This window comes from Echinops telfairi, unplaced genomic scaffold (genome assembly GCF_000313985.2).
Source record: "Echinops telfairi isolate 266 unplaced genomic scaffold, ASM31398v2 ScPeMD7_1713;HRSCAF=2227, whole genome shotgun sequence".
NCBI classification, from domain to species: Eukaryota; Metazoa; Chordata; class Mammalia; order Afrosoricida; family Tenrecidae; genus Echinops; species Echinops telfairi.
In genome coordinates, this window is record NW_022105611.1 from 1,541,878 (window position 1) to 1,561,133 (window position 19,256).

Below are 19,256 nucleotides of genomic sequence, written 5' to 3' on the forward strand. Positions count from 1 at the left end.
TCCTTCTGTTGCACATAGGGTCTATAAGTCCTTCTGTTGCACATAGGGTCTATAAGTCCTTCTGTTGCACATAGGGTCTATAAGCCCTTGTGTTTTACATGGGGTCTATAAGCCCTTGTGTTTTACATGGGGTCTATAAGCCCTTGTGTTGTACATGGGGTCTATAAGCCCTTGTGTTTTACATGGGGTCTATAAGCCCTTGTGTTGTACATGGGGTCTATAAGCCCTTGTGTTGTACATGGGGTCTATAAGTCCTTCTGTTGTACACAGGGTCTATGAGTCCTTATGTTGTACATAGAGTCTATAAGTTCTTCTGTTGTACACAGGGTCTATGAGTCATTCTGTTGCACATAGGGTCTATAAGTCCTTCTGTTATACATAAGGTCTATAAGTCCTTCTGTTGTACATAGGGTCTATAAGTCAGAACCAATTTGAAGGCACCTGACAAGAACAACAAAATTCTTTCTTTATCCAGCATATAAAATGAGATCATTGTTGACATCGGAGATAAAAGCAGAGCGTGATATTTTAGAGGTAGAAGGACCCTGTCCCGACATCATCTATTCAAATCTCTCTCTTCCTTCTGCCTGGTACAGCAGAGTCTTCAGAACAGGAAAAATAGTACTCCCATTTCAGAAACTGTATGGCGATCAAAAGCTGTATGTAGAGATAAAGTCCTTTGGACCTGCATTCCTTCCTTTTAGAACATGAGGATAGATAGTATGTTTTCACCTATTCTCTGGAAGCCCTGGAAGGTACATCAGTTAGGCGCTCAACTGTTAACGGACAGGTTGGATGTTGAAGTTCACCCAGAGGCACCATGGAAGAAAGGCTTGTCAATCTACTACCCAAATAGCTGCCTTGATAACCTTGTGAATGACAGTCTTCGCAACCACAACGGATTTGGTGTTTGGGGTTACTTTTTCGCCAGTGCGGCGCTGAAATATGCCAATACACCAGAGTAGCATTATGGAAACTGGAGTTATTAGGAATTCCTGGAAAATACCAGCCTAGAAATGTGTTTAAACTTGAAATCTGTCCTAGAAATATTTACTAAGGAAAATAACGCATCAGTCAAGGTCCTGGCAGAAAACAGATGGCACACGCAACCGAGTAACTGAAAGAATTTAATAAATAGACTGCTTACAAAGGAGCTGGCAAAGTTTATGCAGTTCTCTGAGGTCAGTAAGACCAGGGAGCAGTTACTTCCATCAATAGAAGGACCGGCACAGCCACCCCACAGTAGCCAGCAAGGAAAGAGGAAAAACTTAACACTGGGAACCAACGTCTCCTCCATTCTTCCTAAGCAACCTCTGGTGGAGCCCACGAAAGTCAGAGATCACAGGAGTAGACAGATACAACCCATGTCGATCATCTTCCCAGACATGGAGTGGAGAAAGGAGAGCAGTGTGGACAGGTAAACCACAATAGTGAACATACCAGTAGGTTCTATTTGTTTATGGCTAAAAATGGTGTCCCCAAATAGTAATTCAGTTTATAGCAACCTTGGGGTCTGAGACAGCTCTATTGGGTGTCTATCTGAATCCAAGTGCATACTAGGCCTCAAGCCCTTGTTGATGCTCTATGCAAACATTTGGAATGAAGAAGAAATTGTATGCTAAGTCTGAAAATACATACTTGCTAGAACTTCCATGGATAGAAAAGTAAGTATAAGCACATTTGTCTTGTGCGTGTGGTTTTTCTTTGTTGTCTTAAGATACCAGATGGGTACAAATAAGGAAACAACTGTCCCCACCCTCCAGGGATCACTGAAGGAGACCGTGTGCATAAAGCACTTTGCACAGAGTTGGTGCATAGTCAGGCCAATAAATTCTAACTGCTGCCACCTCCACTAACAGAATGATCAGGAGTAGCTGCATGCTGGCCTCTCGGGCAGATGGGACCATGGTCCACTCTGGAAGGCCAGGTCCTCTTTCTGTCACTAGTGTAGGGCCCAGGGTCTCACGCACAGGTGATGCTCAGGTAAGGTTAGTTTGGGAGGGTGAGAGTGAGAGGTGCCATATGGTCAGGATGTATTGTCATTATTAATTTCTGCCTCTCTCCTAGAGGAGGGAGCCTCCTTTGTCCCCATCAAGGGTGGAACCCATTTTGGCCAGTTTTGAATAGAAGTCTTCCATTTGCTCACTGTATTCCTGCCCTCTGCTTTGAGACCCTGCATCCCAGGGAGCAGATGCGACTTAGGCGGGATCCTAGGAATGAGGTGACATGGGAAAGAGATCTTAACCCAAACCTTGGACAAAGCTACTTCAGTTGTTCCTCCACACCCACCAACGAGAAAGTTTACACCCCAACACGCTGTGACTGTTATGGAATAACACATATGTTAGACAAGGTTGTGATGGCGAGCGGGAGTGGAAAAGGAGGAAACATGAAATTTGATGTCCATCACATATGAGTTTAAATCCCACTTTTGCCAATGACCTGATAAGAGGCCTTAATAAAGCCAAATTCTACTACCCCCACTTTCCAGAATCACAGTGACAATCAGAAACAATGCCTAAAATGCTGCCAGCACAGCGCCTGCTACAAACAGGTATTTGATAAATGAAACAAATAACACAATTAATAATATGGATGGCAAAAATATCTTCCCAATTATCTATGATTAATGTGCTGGACTGGAAATTGTTTATCCTAATTAAATATTTCTTTAATTAACCTCAGGGAAATAAAATGGGGAAATCATTTCTCAAATGTACAGAAACGCACGCACACACAGTGTAATAGAAAATCGCAGTTCAGAAAATACAATGAGGTCTTTCTAAACCTTCTGAAACCTTTGAGTCGTCACGAATATGGATCCTGTTGTGGCAAAGTAAGAATGCGTTCTTTGTGAAGGAGAAAAGTGATTAAATTGCATCTTCCAGACTAGTGATTTAAACTGTGATCAAATTCACTGTAGTTGGGCACCCCCCAGTTAATCCATTTACTGTGCACATTATTAAACACTTATTAAATGCCTGTGCATGGTAAAGAAGAAAAAAAAGTATGGTTTTGCTTGCTGAGCTCAAAATTAAGTCAAGAACATGAAACTACGAAATGCATCAACTAAACCCCAGCATTTGCAGTTTCACAAAACAGGAGCGCCGTAATCAGTGAAGCACAGAAATAGATTTTAGATCCATCAGGGAAGGAGCCCAGAGAAAAAACATCAGCAGAAATGAATGATAAAAGTGAAAAATGATTAGGAAAGAGCGTTTGGAAAGGATGGGGTCAGTTCTCTGCCCCTCCAAAGAAAAAGGGAAAGACTGCAGGGAGGAGAAGCCGGGCTAGCCCCTCTCTCAGGAGGCCAAGGCCGTTTAAAGCAGTGCTGACAAACCCAGGCAGAAGAGATACTTTCAGTTCTTCATGGAGGATGACTGAACCTCACGTTAGAGCAACTGGATCAGAATCTTCCAAAACCTGGCCTGGAAATCTGCATTATTAACAACCCCCTTCAGTGATTCATTTGCACTCCAATGTTTGAGAACAACTAATTTATGCAGACCCTTAAATAATCCTTGACAGATGACTCAGATGCATAACCCCAAGTATAAGATACAAACAAGTTTAGGCCATCGTATGGCCCTACGGTCAAACGTAAAGAAGAGAGTGGAATTGAGACGGCATCATCACAGTGGGGCTACGTTGTCCTGCATTCTTCCAGAAGCCCGAACCATGCTTTTTGGCAGTTAGAGGCAAACAGCGGAGGGACTGTCCAGCAGTACTGTGAACCCAATGGCACCCCAGCACTGGTTCCTTTGGCTGGACATCCAATTGTCAATCTTCTCTTCAACCTTGAGGGGGTCACGCCTCATCACCCTCCGGGATTTGAAATGATGCTAAAATCATGGGGTAACAAAGGAAGACATTCGATGGCTAAGAGTATTATTAAGTGGAAAATCTAAACTGCACAGAAGATTCCAACACTTCATCCAACCCGTATTTCCTACAATGTAGATAAAAAATGTAGTTCTGTGTTCTAAGGGGAGGGAACAGAATGATGATAAAGAGGAAAAGAAGGTGTGACCCTAGCTGGGAACACTTAAACTTATATTGGAAGCTCAATCAAAATCCTAGGTAATGACTGCAAAGAAAAGAGCTTTGGGTTTGGACTGAGGAGCTGTGGGTTCTAGACCCAGCTTTATTTTCCACTGTGTACAACTCACTTAGCTACTCTTTAACCCAGAGCAGTTAATACTTATAAGAAAGAACTTTTAAAGTCCCAACACAATGTCAGAATGTCAAAATATAAGTGACGTTTGATGGCCAGTTTGTTTCGTGCAATGCAAAAAATAGTGGAATAAATGCAAAACAATGAATTGTTTTGCCGACTCAGGTAAGGGACATCAAATTCACGGAGTCAAGAATTTTAGGAACAGTTTGGTCATCAAAGGAATTCACGCACACATTTTCAAAAATAACAGCCAACCAAAGATCAAAATAACATAGCAGAAATGAGAGAAATCTAGGTAACTGTCCCTGTCCTTTACTGCCTCAACCAAAAACTGACTATCGCTTAGACATCTGGATAACAGTAATACATGGCTTATGGACACCTTCCTTCCTGTTTGCCTACTTACTACTCATATCCACTTGAGTCTAAATGCTAGTCTTGGTCAAGGGAGAAACACACAAATAATAAATTCTGAGGCAAAAAGGAACAATGGTTAATATCAGAATTCAATGAGTCCAAATTTGTAGGGACTTCATTGCAGTTTTGAGCCCAACACCAAATTGAAGTGTAGCTAAAAACACACAGAGAAGCCTATACTTCTCTTTAGCTGAGAGATAACATAGTATACTGCAGTTATTCTGTGCTGTTTGAAACTTTACCAATTGTCTTAGAGTTGAATCGAACTCACGGTGACCCCACGGGTGTCAGAGTAGACTTGTGCCCCATCGGGTTTTCAATGGCTGATTTTGCAGAAGTCGGTGTCCTTACTGCAAGGCACTTTTAGATTGACTAACGTCTCCAACCCTTTGGTTACCAGCTTAGCATGTCAGCAATCAGCATCACCCAGTCTGAAACGGGGCTCTCAACTGTGGACCTTCTCTGAACCTCAGCTCATGAGTTGATGATTATGAGCTCCACTGCATGGGCTACTAGGGAATTTAAAAATACCTCTGTCTTGCACATTTTAAGTACTCAAAAAGTTGGGTTTAGTGATAGTAAAGTATTAGCAGAGTAGGCAATCTGTAAAGATTACTTCCTCAGTATGGGCTTCAAAGATGGATATATATTTGAAACAAATGACAAAGTACATGTGATAAAATATGCTGTTGTTGTCAGGTGCCACCAAGGGAGTTCTGACTCCCAGACGCCCTGTGTAGACACTACCTGGTTCTGAGCCAGCCTCACAATTGTTGTGTTTGAGCCCTTTGCTGTAGTCACAGTGTCAATCTGTCTCCTTGCTGGTCTTTCTCTTTTCCACAAACCTTCACTTTCCTGAACATGATCTCCTTTACCAAGGACTAGTCTCTCCTGATGACATGTCCAAAGTAAATGAGACAAAGTCCAACCATTCCCACTTCTAGGGAGCATTCTAGCAATGCTCCTTCCAAGGGAGAGGTGTCGGTTCTTCTAGCAGTCCTCGGTACTTTTAATATTCTTTGCCAACACCATGATTGGAATGCATCAGTTCTTTTCGGCTTCAGTATGTGACCAAATCAGGGCTCAATTAGCCTGACATTTATCCTTTCCTTCTGATGGTTATGGAGAACAACTTTTACACTGGCCATAAATGTACTTTATTATGTTCAAAATCACAGGTGGAGTTTGCAGAAGTACATAGAGCTATGCAACTCAGTCTAATGTTTAATGCGGTTTCTCAAATCCCTTTTCTAGTCTTACTAATATACAGTTAGTATCAATATAATGACACCTTCCCACAGCCTATTCAGAATTGCATCATCAACGTATGTCTTTTAGAAAATGTCTTAATGTACATAAATGTGACCTGAAAACTGTAATATGCTAATATTTCCATTTACATGGGACTAGCGAAGACAGAGCTCCCCATCTTGATATGTCTACAAGCTAAAGACTAGCAGCATGTGCAGTGCTTATGAGGAGGTACGCATCCATCTGGGTGTCCCCAAACGTACATTTAAAGACAAATAATAACAGTGACTAGCGTAGGGGACAAAAGCCCATGTCTGCGTCAGTGAGGGAGAGTATATCAGTGGATGGGGCCAATGAAAATATCAGGAGAAAGTTGGTTCCTCTTCAAAAGCACTTCCCATAAAAATATATCCTAATAAAAAATCAATTTTATAAGTGTAATCCAGGACACATCTCTCTTCTATCATTTGTAATTTTTTTGTAGAGAGATTTTTTTTTAAGTCCATGGACAAATGGAATGAAAAAAATAATGGGATTTCCCCACAAATGTTAAAAAAAGGTTTTTCCCTCATATTAATGAAGCACACACAGGTGAATGCTGTCATTCAAGGTCTAATCGTGCCCGTGAAATGTGCACTACAGCCTCAGCAAAGCGTTACTGTAACGGAAAGGGTTCCTATCCAAAGCCATTGAAAATCTATTTCACACTTCTAATTTACAGCCAATTCCAAAGTAATTTGCTTTATCAAGGCCCTTAATTTAGTGAAGGTCAAAAGTGCAATCAACAGAAGTGACAATTACTTACGCTTATCGAAAGATAGCCGAGTAGCAGTAATACTGAACCATAAAAAAGCAGGACTTCCTGGAAAGCCAAGACATTACTGAATACACAGGTCTTCTAACAAACTAACACATTCTAAGAGGAAACTTCCTCGTGTCATCTCCGCGTGGAATACAACCTTATTTGTCATTCCATTTTCTCACCAGAATATCCTTTCCAATGTTGACAATTCAAGAATTGAAAACAACACTTCTGGCCAAAAACGTTATACTCACCGCTCTCGTCGTCTATATTAAACCTTCCAAGACCACTGCCATCCCTGATGGAGTACTGGATCTCGCCATCCCTGCCCGAGTCCTCATCTCGAGCGGTCACCTGCAGCACACTTGTTCCGATGCGTGAGTTTTCTTTTACAGATCCAACAACAGCAAAGTCTGGGAAGTAAGGGGTATGCAGGTTCTCGTTGACATCCACCACTTCCACCTCAACAAAGGAAACGGACGACAGGGAAACAGGGCGCCCTTTGTCTTTGGCCCGGACAGTGAGGTTATAGAACTGCTGTTTTTCGTAGTCAAGTTCTTTACTCAACCGGATGGCACCACTCGCTTTATCGATTTCAAATCTCCCGTTATAATCATTGACTAAAGAGTAGCGCACTTGGCCTCCCAATCCAAGGTCTGGATCATGGGTCTCCAGCCAAGCAATGACAGTGCCAATGGGGAGATCCTCCAGGATTTTCACATTGTAACTACTGGGAATGAAGGCTGGGGAGCAGTCGTTGACATCATCCAAGAACACTTTGAGAGTGACAACCGAAAACAATTGCTGACTGCTGTCTGACTTGTCCCTGGCTTCTATTTTCAAAGAGTAATTTGATTTAGATTCTCGGTCCAGTTGGTCAGCTACATAAACAATTCCCGTTGAGCTATTGATGCCAAATTGCTTGGTATCGGTCAAGACTGAGTAAGTCACCTCACCGTTGGAACCCAAGTCTTTGTCGCTGGCTTCCACTTGAATAATCTCAGTACCAAGGCTTGAACTTTCAAGAATGTTAACCGAGTAACTGTCTTGAAGAAAAATTGGATGATTGTCATTGGCATCCTCCACATTGATAGTCAGCAACCTCCATGAAGACTTTTGCGGGTTACCTAAGTCATAGATGGTGATATTAAGGAGATAGAGGTCTGTTTGTTCTCGATCCATGGGCATAAGGACTTTAAGCTGCCCGGACTCCATATCAATATTAAAGCAGCTGTCTGTATTTCCATCAGCTATGGTAAAGAGCACCTTCCCATTGAAGCCAGAGTCCGCGTCATAGGCTTTAATTTTCAGGATGTTAGCACCAACTGGTAGGTCCTCCTTCACAGCCACATCAGAAGGAAAAGACTTGTCAAAATGTGGTCCTTGCCTATTAATGGAATAAAAGTCAAGAAACCCATCTTCCAGATTCAGTCTCCCGTTTGCTTTTGCTTTGATGAGCAGTTTCTCCGCCAGCTTTTGAGCCACACGTGTTTCTCTGCAACTGAAACTCTTGGAAGACACCTTCCCATGCAGGATGGAAATGTTAACAGACATGGGGTCTGCAAAATGCTCCCCGTCCGTGGCAGTAATCTGGAGGCCAAAATTACTGTTTTTAATGCCCGAATTCATCAGTGACTTTTTCAGTTGTAAAACACCAGAATCTGGGTTTAAATAAAAGAAACCAAGCTCATTTCCAGAGAGGATTTTGTACTTCACAAGTTCAAGTTCATCAATATCGATTGCCGAGACAGCTGTGATGTGACCCCCAACCGGGAAGTCATAGGAAATAACTCCCTGGCAAGCAACTTTCTCAAAGAGAGGGCTGTTGTCATTGACATTTCCTACCCGGATAGTCACATTGACCTCACTTTCGTGGCGGTAGGGTGAACCCCAGTCAGAGGCTCTCACGATAAACCTGTAATTCTCTGGAGAGGATTCAAAATCCAATTCATCAGTTGTGCTAATAACACCAGTAAACTGGTTAATGGCAAAAGGTAACAAATTCAGGCTGGCGATACTATAGGTGATGTATCCATTTTCTCCTTTATCCTTATCAGAAGCAGAAACTGTCAGAATGCTGGTTCCCACAGGGACACTTTCATTCACAAAAGCCTCATAGACTGGATGCTGGAATTCGGGGGTGTGGTCATTTGCATCTTCTATGCCAATGGTAACTTGTGCTTTTAAATCCCCTTCCTTGTTTGACACCCCCAGTCTATAAACCTCCTTCCTAATGGTATTCAGTGGCTGTGCTGTGACAATTAGACCAGACCGAGGGTTAATTTTAAAATACTCTGCATCCTCACCAGGAGTCAGTTTGTATTCCACATCTAGCGGTTCGGGATTTAATTTGACTATAGCCACCACCACACCAGGAGGGGAAAATTCACTGATGCTCACATCATACACGTCTTTTTCAAATCTCAGGGGGACAATGTCTCTTTTGGGGTTGGCAATGTGGACGATCTTGACTTCCGAAAACTTCTGCGGTGACCCCTTGTCCTTTGCTTGAAGAGTGAGATTGCAGCCATAGGGGAAGCTTGGCCAGTCAACCTGTTTTCTCTCCTTAATCTTGTACTCGTTCAGCCACTTTCCTTCCTTAGCCAGGAGAAACTGATCGAGAGGATCCCCGGCCACAATGGAAACAGAGTCAATCTCTCCATTGGCCCCCTCATCTAGGTCATCGACGGTCACTACAGCATAAGTGGGCTCCTTGTCCAATGAGAAGGGGACGTGAGTGACTACATGGAGAGTTGGGGCGTGTTCATTTATCCGTTCAATGTGAACATAAAGCTTGGCAGTACTGCTCACTCCATTGTTTCCATAGAGTTTCATCCCACGGTCCACAGCCAAAATTTCCAGATCATACCTATTCTTTTCATCATAATTCAAGCGTCCGCTTAAAGAGATAATACCACTCGTGGGGTGAACGGAAAAGAGATCAACTTTGTTCTTAAAGTAGTAGTAAAATTCTCCGTTGGAACCGATGTCTGCATCTGTGGCTGTCACCTGGGCGACGCTAGTCCTTAAAGGTGTGCTTTCTGCGATTGTAACAGAGTATGTTGTGGGTGAAAACAAAGGTCTCAAGTCATTCATATCTAAAACCTGTATATTCACTTTGGTCCATGCTTCTAAATCTTCCCCTCTGACAGAACCTTTCACTATCAATAAATAATTGTCCTGTATCTCCCTGTTCAAGATGGCGGAATTGCCCCCTTTGGTCCTTATTCGGAGGAAACAAAAGTCCGCAATGATGACTTCCTCTGCTTTGAAAAAGCCTTCTTCATCTCCGGAGACGATTCTGTACTTGATATCCCAGGACAGGTCTATCAGGGTGATGCCCATTCTGCTCTGGCTGTTGACATAGGTCCTTGCTGCAGAATTCTCATACACAGTAGCATTATAGACGGAATGTGTGAAGTGGAAGCCCAGGGGCCCGGTCCTTGGCAACCCCTGGGAGAAGGTGGCCAAGAGTTTGACAAGCAGGAGGATGAGGCACGGAGGAGGTGGCCGTGTGCCCACACAGTATCCCATAATTCTATCCATCACATCATACTTCCATCCTGGAGGGAAACAACAGGGAGAGAAAAGAGAAATTAACCTAGAGGAAAATGTGATAAGAAACAGAAGAGAGGTTCCATTACTATTATTTACTAATGAAAGCATGTGCTTAAAAACTTTAAATACTTTTTTTTTTAACTTTAAATACTTTTACTAAAATAAAAATGGAAGAAAAATTAGGAACTACTAGATAATAAAGAAAATTACTAGGGTTTAACTGGGTTTTAATTTTTTTTTTTTTAATGAATATGTTTACATCGCTGGCTGGAGTGTTCATTGGTATAAGATTTCTTCCTATCACAAAATCTGTTTATTTAGTTTGTTTGAGATGAACTTGTTTGTCATTAAAGACTCCAAGTCCATTTCAGTTTTACTTCTTAATCTTACATTTATATTGTGTTAAAATGTAAATTGGAAATGCTAAAAGTGTGTTTATTTTTAACTCAGGACTTTCCTCATAGGCAATTATATGGAGAAATAATTTGACAAGGATTTTCAACAGCAGCGTTGAAAATGGAAAACAAAAGAAAACAGATATGAGATGTCTCCCTCCAGAGAACTGATGAACTAATTGGTAGCCCATGCAGAGAGTGGAATGCTCTGCAGCTGGTAGAAGTGAGGAGACTGGCTGTCATGGTGGACAGTGGTCCATGGGGAGAAGGGTCAGGGATGAGTCGGGAGTGGTCTCTGGAAGGGTCCCATTAGTGATTTGGACATTGAATGCCAAGCTGATAACCTGAAATGTAAGCACCACTGAATTAAAAAATTTTTTAATGTTTTTTTTTAAAAAGGGATTTTTCAGACAGAGGTTTCCATATGTGGAAAGATACAAAGTGATATGAAATTGAAGATCACGAAGCAGTCTATGTAGTTCATGGTTTGATGTGATTATAATTTAGACGTTTGTATGTAAACTTTTTAATGTTTTTTATGTTTAAGAAAGATAAACTATTGAGGAAGTTGGAGGTTTATCTGTATTTCCCAATTTTCCGTCAATGAGCAGTAGTCATCAGATGTAATTGCCTATATAATTCTTAAAAAATGATATCGTGACCTTTTGCTTTTATTTTTAATATGATCAAGATTCACACCTAATCCCACACTGGCAGCATGAGCAGAATGTATAACAAGCAAAGCAGAAATGACACGATCCGTGATGCCCATGGGTGAACGGTGTGTGCCACTTAGAATCAAGGAGATAAGAGTAAGTTTGAGCAAGAAAAGCTAAGCAATTGTAAGAGGTGCTTTCAATTATTTGTATCGGCCACCATTAAATAACCATACGCCCCACAGTTCTATGACTATGTAGATGAAAAGATAAAAGTTCATTTTTTTTCTACCCAGTGAAATCAATGAAGTTTAGAGAATAGAGGGCAAAGGGCTATTTAAGCAAGACTGAAATAATTAAAATGCCTGTAAAACATATATAGGGAGCATTGGTGATCCAGAGCAACCTGGTGGTGTAGTGGTAGGTGTTGCACTGCTAACTGTAACGTCAGCAATTCAAAATCACCAGATGCTCTGTGGGAAAAAGATTAGGCTTTTTACCCCCATAAAGTTACAGTCTCAGAAACGCATAGGGGAAGTTCTACCCTATCCTATAGAGTCAGAATAGACTCGATTACTGAGTTTTGTTTGAGTTTCGGTGACCCGGTTGTGGAATTCTTGACTTGACTTTCATGCAAGAGACCCAGGTTTCATTTCTGGCCAACTCAACTCATGCACCACAATCACCTGTCTGTTATTGATGGCTTATGTGTTGCTATGAGGCTAAACAGCTTTCAGTGAAGCTTCCAGAATAAGATAGACTATAAAGAAAAACTTGGCAATCTAATTTTGAAAATCAACTAATGAAAACCTTATGAACCACAAAGGTCTGATCTATAACCAGCTGTGGCAATGGTGAGGAAGGAGGGAGCATGTGTGCCATCTTGATTTTATTGTTAGAACTCGGCAGCAGCAGAAACATATGAGGAAGTTTCAAAAAGGTGGTGGAAAATCCAACTATCCTTTCATTCCATTTTTATCATGACCTTTTGGAAACTCTCTTGTCTATGGGTACTTTAATTCTGTTAAATAAGTCAACAGTCGTCACTGATGGAAAAGCATAGAATCGACCCAACATTCCTATTTAATCATTTCTGTTCTGGATTTATAGTGTCAATGACTGACTATCCGCTGAAACGTTCACTATAGAAGAAAAGCATTTTAAAATATTACAAATAGCATTCATAAAACAGTTTTGTAACCAAATCTGGCAAGACAGATATTATTCTAGCCAATTTATAGATGAGGATATGAAGTCTCACTTTCTTAGCAGCAGAGCCTGAATTAGACCTCAGGCTCTCTGCTCACTCCAACAGGTTTTTCCTTCCTTCCATCTCCGCCCCACCCCCACCCCCACCCCCACCCACAATTCTGCTCTATAGGAGGAACCCATAGAGCAAAACGCTGGGCAGGCATGTACGTGGTCCCAGCTGGGATAAAATTGGTCCTGCTGCTCCCATCTGCTGATGTAGACAGGAGGTAACTGGTAGGCAGCCAGCAACAGTAAGACAGTCTAGCACAGGGGTTTCAAGGCTGAATAAGCAGCCCCAGCCTCTCCACCAGAGAAAGATGTGGCAGTCTCCTCCAAACGTACTACATCCTCAGAGACCCTAAGGGGCAGTTCTACTCAGATCTACAGGGTCAGTCTGAGTCTGAAGAGACCAGAAGGTACTCAAGGTTTTCAAATAAACAGTCTAGACAGCAACAAGGAACAGCAGGGAGATGGTCAACTCTCCATAAGAGAATCCAAGTCCTGAAGTCAATTTTACATGCAATGACTGGCAGTCTGTTCTTGGAGAACACCCCAGGTATAAGTGTGGGAAGCAGGGTGGCTATGGGGCACCAGAATGGGGAACCAGGGCAAGAGGGAAGTTAGAAGGCAGCAGCAAGCCTCTCATTGAAGGTCCCTGGAAAGACACCATAGAGCTGCAACGGGAAACTGTGAGACAAATGATGCCTGGTTTCTGTGAAGACAGTACTTTCAAATGCCCTTCAGAACAGCAGAACAGAGAGCCCCATCACGGCAGCATGATTGGAGGTGCTTTTGTGGAGCACACTCAGAGTAAGAGACTCCGTTTTAAGGACCAAAGATGCAAATGAATGGGAACTTCCCTACGACCCTATATGCGTCAGTACTCTTCTGTAAGCATCTGAAAATGCTTCAATACACCACAGTTGTCTAGTTGATTTCAACTCAGTGACTCTATAGGACAGAGTAGAACTGTTCCACGGGGTTTCTGAGACTGTGAAGCTTCACAGGAACAGATGCTTCCTCTTTCTCTTGTGGGTCAGTGGGTGGGTTTGAACCGCTAACGTTCTTAGCCCACTATACCTCCAAGCCTCCTTAAAATGCTCCAAAGCACAAGCATACATTTGGGCTCCTTGTGAACATGGCAGCCTGAACCAAGGCTCTTTTAAGGAAATGGCCAAAGGCAGACCTACCCTCTGAAAGGAGAAAATTAGGGCCTCTCTCAGGCACCCAAGAAATCCCAATTCTATCGCCCCACTCTGCGCTTACTAGTCTACACAGAAGAGAAAGATTATGAGAGCAGTTCAGGTGCTACTGGACCCATGGTCATCAGAGTGGACCTCCTTCTCAACAGCACACTCCGCTCAGATGAACTCTGAGTCATGCATAAGCTGCTTCCTGAAAACAAAGTCAGTTCACCCGAAGGTTCTTTAAACAAAGAGTCTGGAGACTTAATTCTGGAAAGTCTTTAATATTGAAAACTTAATATTGAAAACTCAGTGAAACACAGTTCAACACTGACACTCACAGGTTCATCTGGACTCAGAGCCAACGAGAAGGCTAGTAGTGGTTTTGTTAACGCTCCTAGTCTGCTTGTCACTTGCCCTGGACACTAACTGAAGGAAACCTGAGAAGGAAAAGCGCATATCTGTGTACCACTGTGTCCCCAGCACCCTGTCTACCCACCTACCACCAACCACACGGGAATCACAGAAAGTAAAATGTCGTTTTACTTTCCAAGATTTTTTGTTTTTGCTTTTTTAAAGCACACCTTTGCTCAGATAATAAGGAATGAGGAAGTTACACAGGCTCAAAAAAAGCTTAAACATCACCTGCCCCCAAACTCCTGGGTTTATAGGTAAGAAACCTAAGCTCCATAAAGATGAAGGGCATCCCTAACACCTGGCTCTGGTCTCCTGGGCCAGCTGACAGCCAAGTGAAACCCACATCACCTGAATGAGCTTTTCCTTGGCTTATGTAACCGTCCTAGAGCTGTGGTTTATCATCAGTTTGGAGTGATCATCTTTATTTTTTATTTTTAATAAATCATTTTATTGGGTGCTCATATAACTCTTATCACATCCATCCACCCATCCATCCAATGTGTCAAGCACATTTCTACATTTGTTGCCATCCTTTTGAAAACATTTTCTTTCTACTTGAGCCCTTGGCATCAGCTCATTCCCCCCCCATCCTCCCTCCCTCAACCTCCCTCCCTCATGAACCCTTGATAATTTTTTAATTATTATTTGTTCATGTCTTACACTGACCGACGTCTCCCTTCACCCACTTTTCTGTTGTCCCCTGGGAGGGGGTTATAGGTAGATCATTGTGATCAGTTCCCCCTTTCTCCCCTACCTTCCCTACCCTCCAGGTTTGGCTACTCTCATTATTGGTCCTGAGGGTTTATCTGTCCTGGATTCCCTGTGTTTCCAGCTCTTATCTATACCCATGTAGATGCTCTGTTCTAGCCAGATTCGTAAGGTAGAATTGGGGTCATGATAGTAGGGTGGGGAGGCATTAATGAACCAAAGGAATGTTGTGTTTCATCGTTGCTATACTGGCTTGTCTCCTCCCCGTGACCCTTCTGTAAGAGGATGTCCAATTGCCTACAGATGGGCTTTGGGTCATTACTCCACAGTGCACTTCATTCACAATGATATGATTCTTTTGTTCTGGGTCTTAGATGCCTGATACCTGATCCCATCGACACTTCATGATCACATAGGCTGCTGTGCTTCTTCCATGCGGGCTTTGTTCCTTCTCAGCTAGATGAATGCTTGTTTACTTCAAGCCTTTTAAGACTCTAGAAGCTATACCTTTTGATAGCCGGGCACCATCAGCTTTCTTCACCCCATTTGCATATGCACTCATTTGTCTTCATCGAACATGTCAGGAAGGTGAGCATCACAGAATGCCAGATTATTAGAATGAAGCATTCTTGCACTGAGGCAGTACTTGAGTAGAGGCCCAATGTCCATCTGCTACCTTAATACTAAATCTATAAATATGTGTATATAGATCTATTTACCCATTGTCATATATAAGTTACATATGTGCATGCCTGTATTTATACCTCTATAAATGCCCTTTGCCTCCTAGCTCTTTCCTTTATTTCCTTTCACTTTCCTCTTGTCCCACTATCATGTTCAGATTTCATTTGGGTTTCAGTAATTATTCTCGGTTACATTGCCCTTGATCAAGCTGTACTAGGCCTCCTACACCCACCTTGCCATCAATTTTAGATCACTTGTTGCACCTTTGTCCCTGGGGTTGTTAACACCCACTTCCTTTCCCCCACCTTCCCCTCTTCCACGTCCCCCAGAACTGTTGTTCCTGTTGTTTTCTCCTCCGGATTGTTTGTCCTGCCAATCTTATCTAGATACATGTGCAGAGATAATAATATGCACAAAAACAGAGAAAAAATAAAAAAGCAACAAAAGAAAACAACACACACAAAAAAAACAAAGACAAAAAAAGGAAAGCCCATAAATAGTTCAAGGTCTGTTTGTTGACCTTTGCAAGTGTTTTTCATTGGAGTCTGATGGGGTGCCATGCCCTGGCCTCACAAGCTATTTTGGGGGACTTCATAGCTCTGGTCCCCTTGCTGTTCTGTTGCACGTCCTTAGTATTTCACCTCGGTGTGAGGTCCAAGTAATATGGCAGGGGCCAGACTAAATCCAGGGATACATCTGGTAGCCAACTAAAATGAAGGGGAAAAAAAAAAAAGACATGGGTAACCAGGGGAACAGGGCACTAACCCACCCAAGGGGAGGGTGTTGTTTTTATCTCCACAGGAGAGGGAGAGATGGACCAGACTTCAACCTGGTGCGCCAAGATATGAATGCAACATACTGGCATTAAGCAGGGAATCAATAGAGAAGTTGGAGGGGTTAGCCCTAACTACATGGACAAACCCTCCAGAAGAATTCACTTCAGAGGACAGTATTTTAGCTACAGCTCAGGGAGAGGGACATGTCTGATTAGAGCACACAGGAACAAATGAAGGGAGAGGAAGAGAGAGTGAAGCACATCCTGGCCCACCAAGCCTTAAGGACAGTATTCCTGCTCAGAGCAGCCAATGCACTGAGAGGACCATAGGGTCGACCCCACCATGAGACATGACGTCCCTCACTGACCCATAGTGCTACGGGGACAACACTGGAGACACTGTGAGAACTGTGCCTGATCTGAACCCATCACACTGAGTAGTGATCTTTTTCTGCTGCCACTTCTTTTTCTATTGTACTCGTGGTACCACTCCTGTCTCCCTCAGTCGTCAGTGGTTCGTTCGTAAGTACCATTTGAGTACCAGAGGGGAGGAGCTGCTTTTACAAACCCACTGTGAGTCCTTCAAAGCAAAGGATGCCTTCATAGTATTTTTTTTTAATCATCCAATTTAACGGTTTGAGAATGGATATTTGTACACATTGAGATTTGTATCAGCGATAAAGAACCAAAGGCCTACAATGCACACAGAAACTACTCCACTGTTAAATGGAATAGCACCACTGTGTCCCGAAATCTGGGTTTATCCCTCAAAAAGCCAGATACAACGAAACCCGTTGACTTCAGTTAATAAACTAAAATATCTCATTAAGATTTTGCATCGTTCTTTTCGTTAAAGGGAAAGATGCCAGACCCAGCACAAATTGATAAACACCTTTGTGGTTTCCCCATTGATTTAGGAGATCCATGAGTGCTAAAAGGAAGACATCTTGTAAAATCTTGCAGTACGACTACGTTGTTGACTGCTTCTTATTCTTTTTTTAGAACACCAAGATAACTCTTAACATGTTTGTTTTTTTAAGTACTGCTTTTTCCCATTGAAGTCAAACTCTTTGTGAAGTCATATGAGAGGGTATTTCAGCTGCTCTGCACATTGATTTATTTCACTGCTTCTGAATTAGTTGAAAGAAAGCACTTAGTTCCCAACCTCAAAGCCTATTTTCTCCAACATAGTAACATAATCAATAATTTTTGATATCATCTCCAAAGAGAACATCCAGCCATCAGTCTTGGAGACATTGGCTTTGCAGAGGCAGTCCCAACTCAAGACTCCTCCCCACGCCACCTGAGCACTGTAGGTGGGTTTTCTGTACGGCTGACTTGGACGAGGGGTTTCATTCTAGGAAGAAATACCAAGGTGGCAGTGAACAACTGTCCCCAAGCCAGTGTGCTGACATGTCCACACACGTGGAGATGTTTCTGCCATCATGAAGCTGGTCTCCATTAGTAGGCAAGTCTGGAGGACAGGAAAAAATGAACTTTGAAAAATAGTTTCTTTTTTCTCCATCTCTTCCTATCTCATATAGTTTAAAAGGTTCTTCTTAGCCTGACAGGAAGCCCTCTTGGCATAGTGGTTTCATGTTGGGCTCATCCTAAGGTCAACAGTTCGAACACCCCTCAGTCACTCCGAGGCTTTCTACTCTCATAAAGAGTTACAGTCTTGGAAACCCACAACCCACAGGGGCATTTCTACCCTGTGCTATAAGATCGCTATGAGTTGGCATCAACTCAATGGTTGTGAGTTTGGTTTACTGATGTTAGCCCAAAAAAGATGGTGCTTGTAAGAAAAAAAAGGTCAAGTCAACATTTACAAGCATTTACACATCTTCCATTTACAAGCATCCTTGGCGAAGTTGACATAATGCTGCGAATGGAAGGCAGATCCGTGCTCTGGTGTATACCCTGACTCATCAACACAAAGCTCGCGCGTCTACAAAGTCAGCATGGACTAGTGGCCCCAGAACTCAGACTTCGGTGCCTGATGGAAAGGGTTTGAATATCGGCTCTGCAGAAGCATGGGAGATCTATCTATCCTCTCTGTATTTCCATTTCTGCTTCTAAAACATGAGGATGATTGAATGCACATCAAATAGGACTTAATGAGCATTCTATAATTCTTAGCTAGTCCCATCATTACAGAGTATGGTAGTTAGATGATTTTATGTCAAGTAGACACTCCTGGGTAGGGGTGAAGTCAAATGTGTTCATCGGGTTACAACCTGATGCTATCTCCTTGGGGGTAAGCTTTCTTATGAAACAGTCCTGGGAACCTCCTTAACGCTCCCATTTCACCTCCTGCTTACTGGCCACCTTGAAAGCTGATGGAGTCCTGCCATGTTTCCACCCACCATGGATCCAAACAACTACACCTACCGGCCTGTGATTGTCCTGCATTCTGCATGATTACATGTGGCTGTGTGAGTCTGAAGAGGGACTTACTGACTGGTATTGGACTTAGGACTTGAGTTGGACGAGACTGGATGATTTCTTGATATACAGTTACTTATTGATATGAAGTTCTTTCTTATACGTATAGGAGTGTGACTGGACTTGTTTCTCTAGTCAACCCAGACTAACACAGGGAGCCTTGTTTATGCAGTGGTTAAGCACTCAGCTGCTAACCAAAAGTTCAGCAGTTCAAGCCTATCAGCTACTCCATAGGAGAAAGATGTGATAACTTACTTCCATAAAGATTATATCTTGGAAACTCTATGGAGGCAGTTCTACTCTGTCCTGTAAGGTCACTATGAGATGGAATTCACTAGATGGCAGTAGGTGTAGGAGACCCTGGGCAATACAAGTGGTTAGTATGCTCAGCTGCTAACCTAAAGGTTGGAGGTTCAATTCTACCTAGAGGCCCCTGTATTAGTCTGGGTACTTTAGAGAAGCAAATCCACAGAAACTCATGTATAAGAGAGAGTTTTATATAAAGGTTAAGTGCACATCAAGAAAACATCCCAACC

The 19,256-nt window shown here is 42.6% G+C and overlaps 1 protein-coding gene across 1 annotated transcript in view; it reads right to left on the reverse strand.

The window, feature by feature from the left end:
* FAT3 (FAT atypical cadherin 3) overlaps positions 1-19,256 on the reverse strand; it is a 684,233-nt gene that overhangs the window by 599,307 nt on the left and 65,670 nt on the right. The window contains exon 2 of the mRNA XM_030886441.2: positions 6,902-10,210. Coding sequence (XP_030742301.1) covers positions 6,902-10,193 — 3,292 coding nt within the window. The 5' untranslated portion in view covers positions 10,194-10,210. The remainder of the gene's footprint in view (positions 1-6,901; positions 10,211-19,256) is intronic.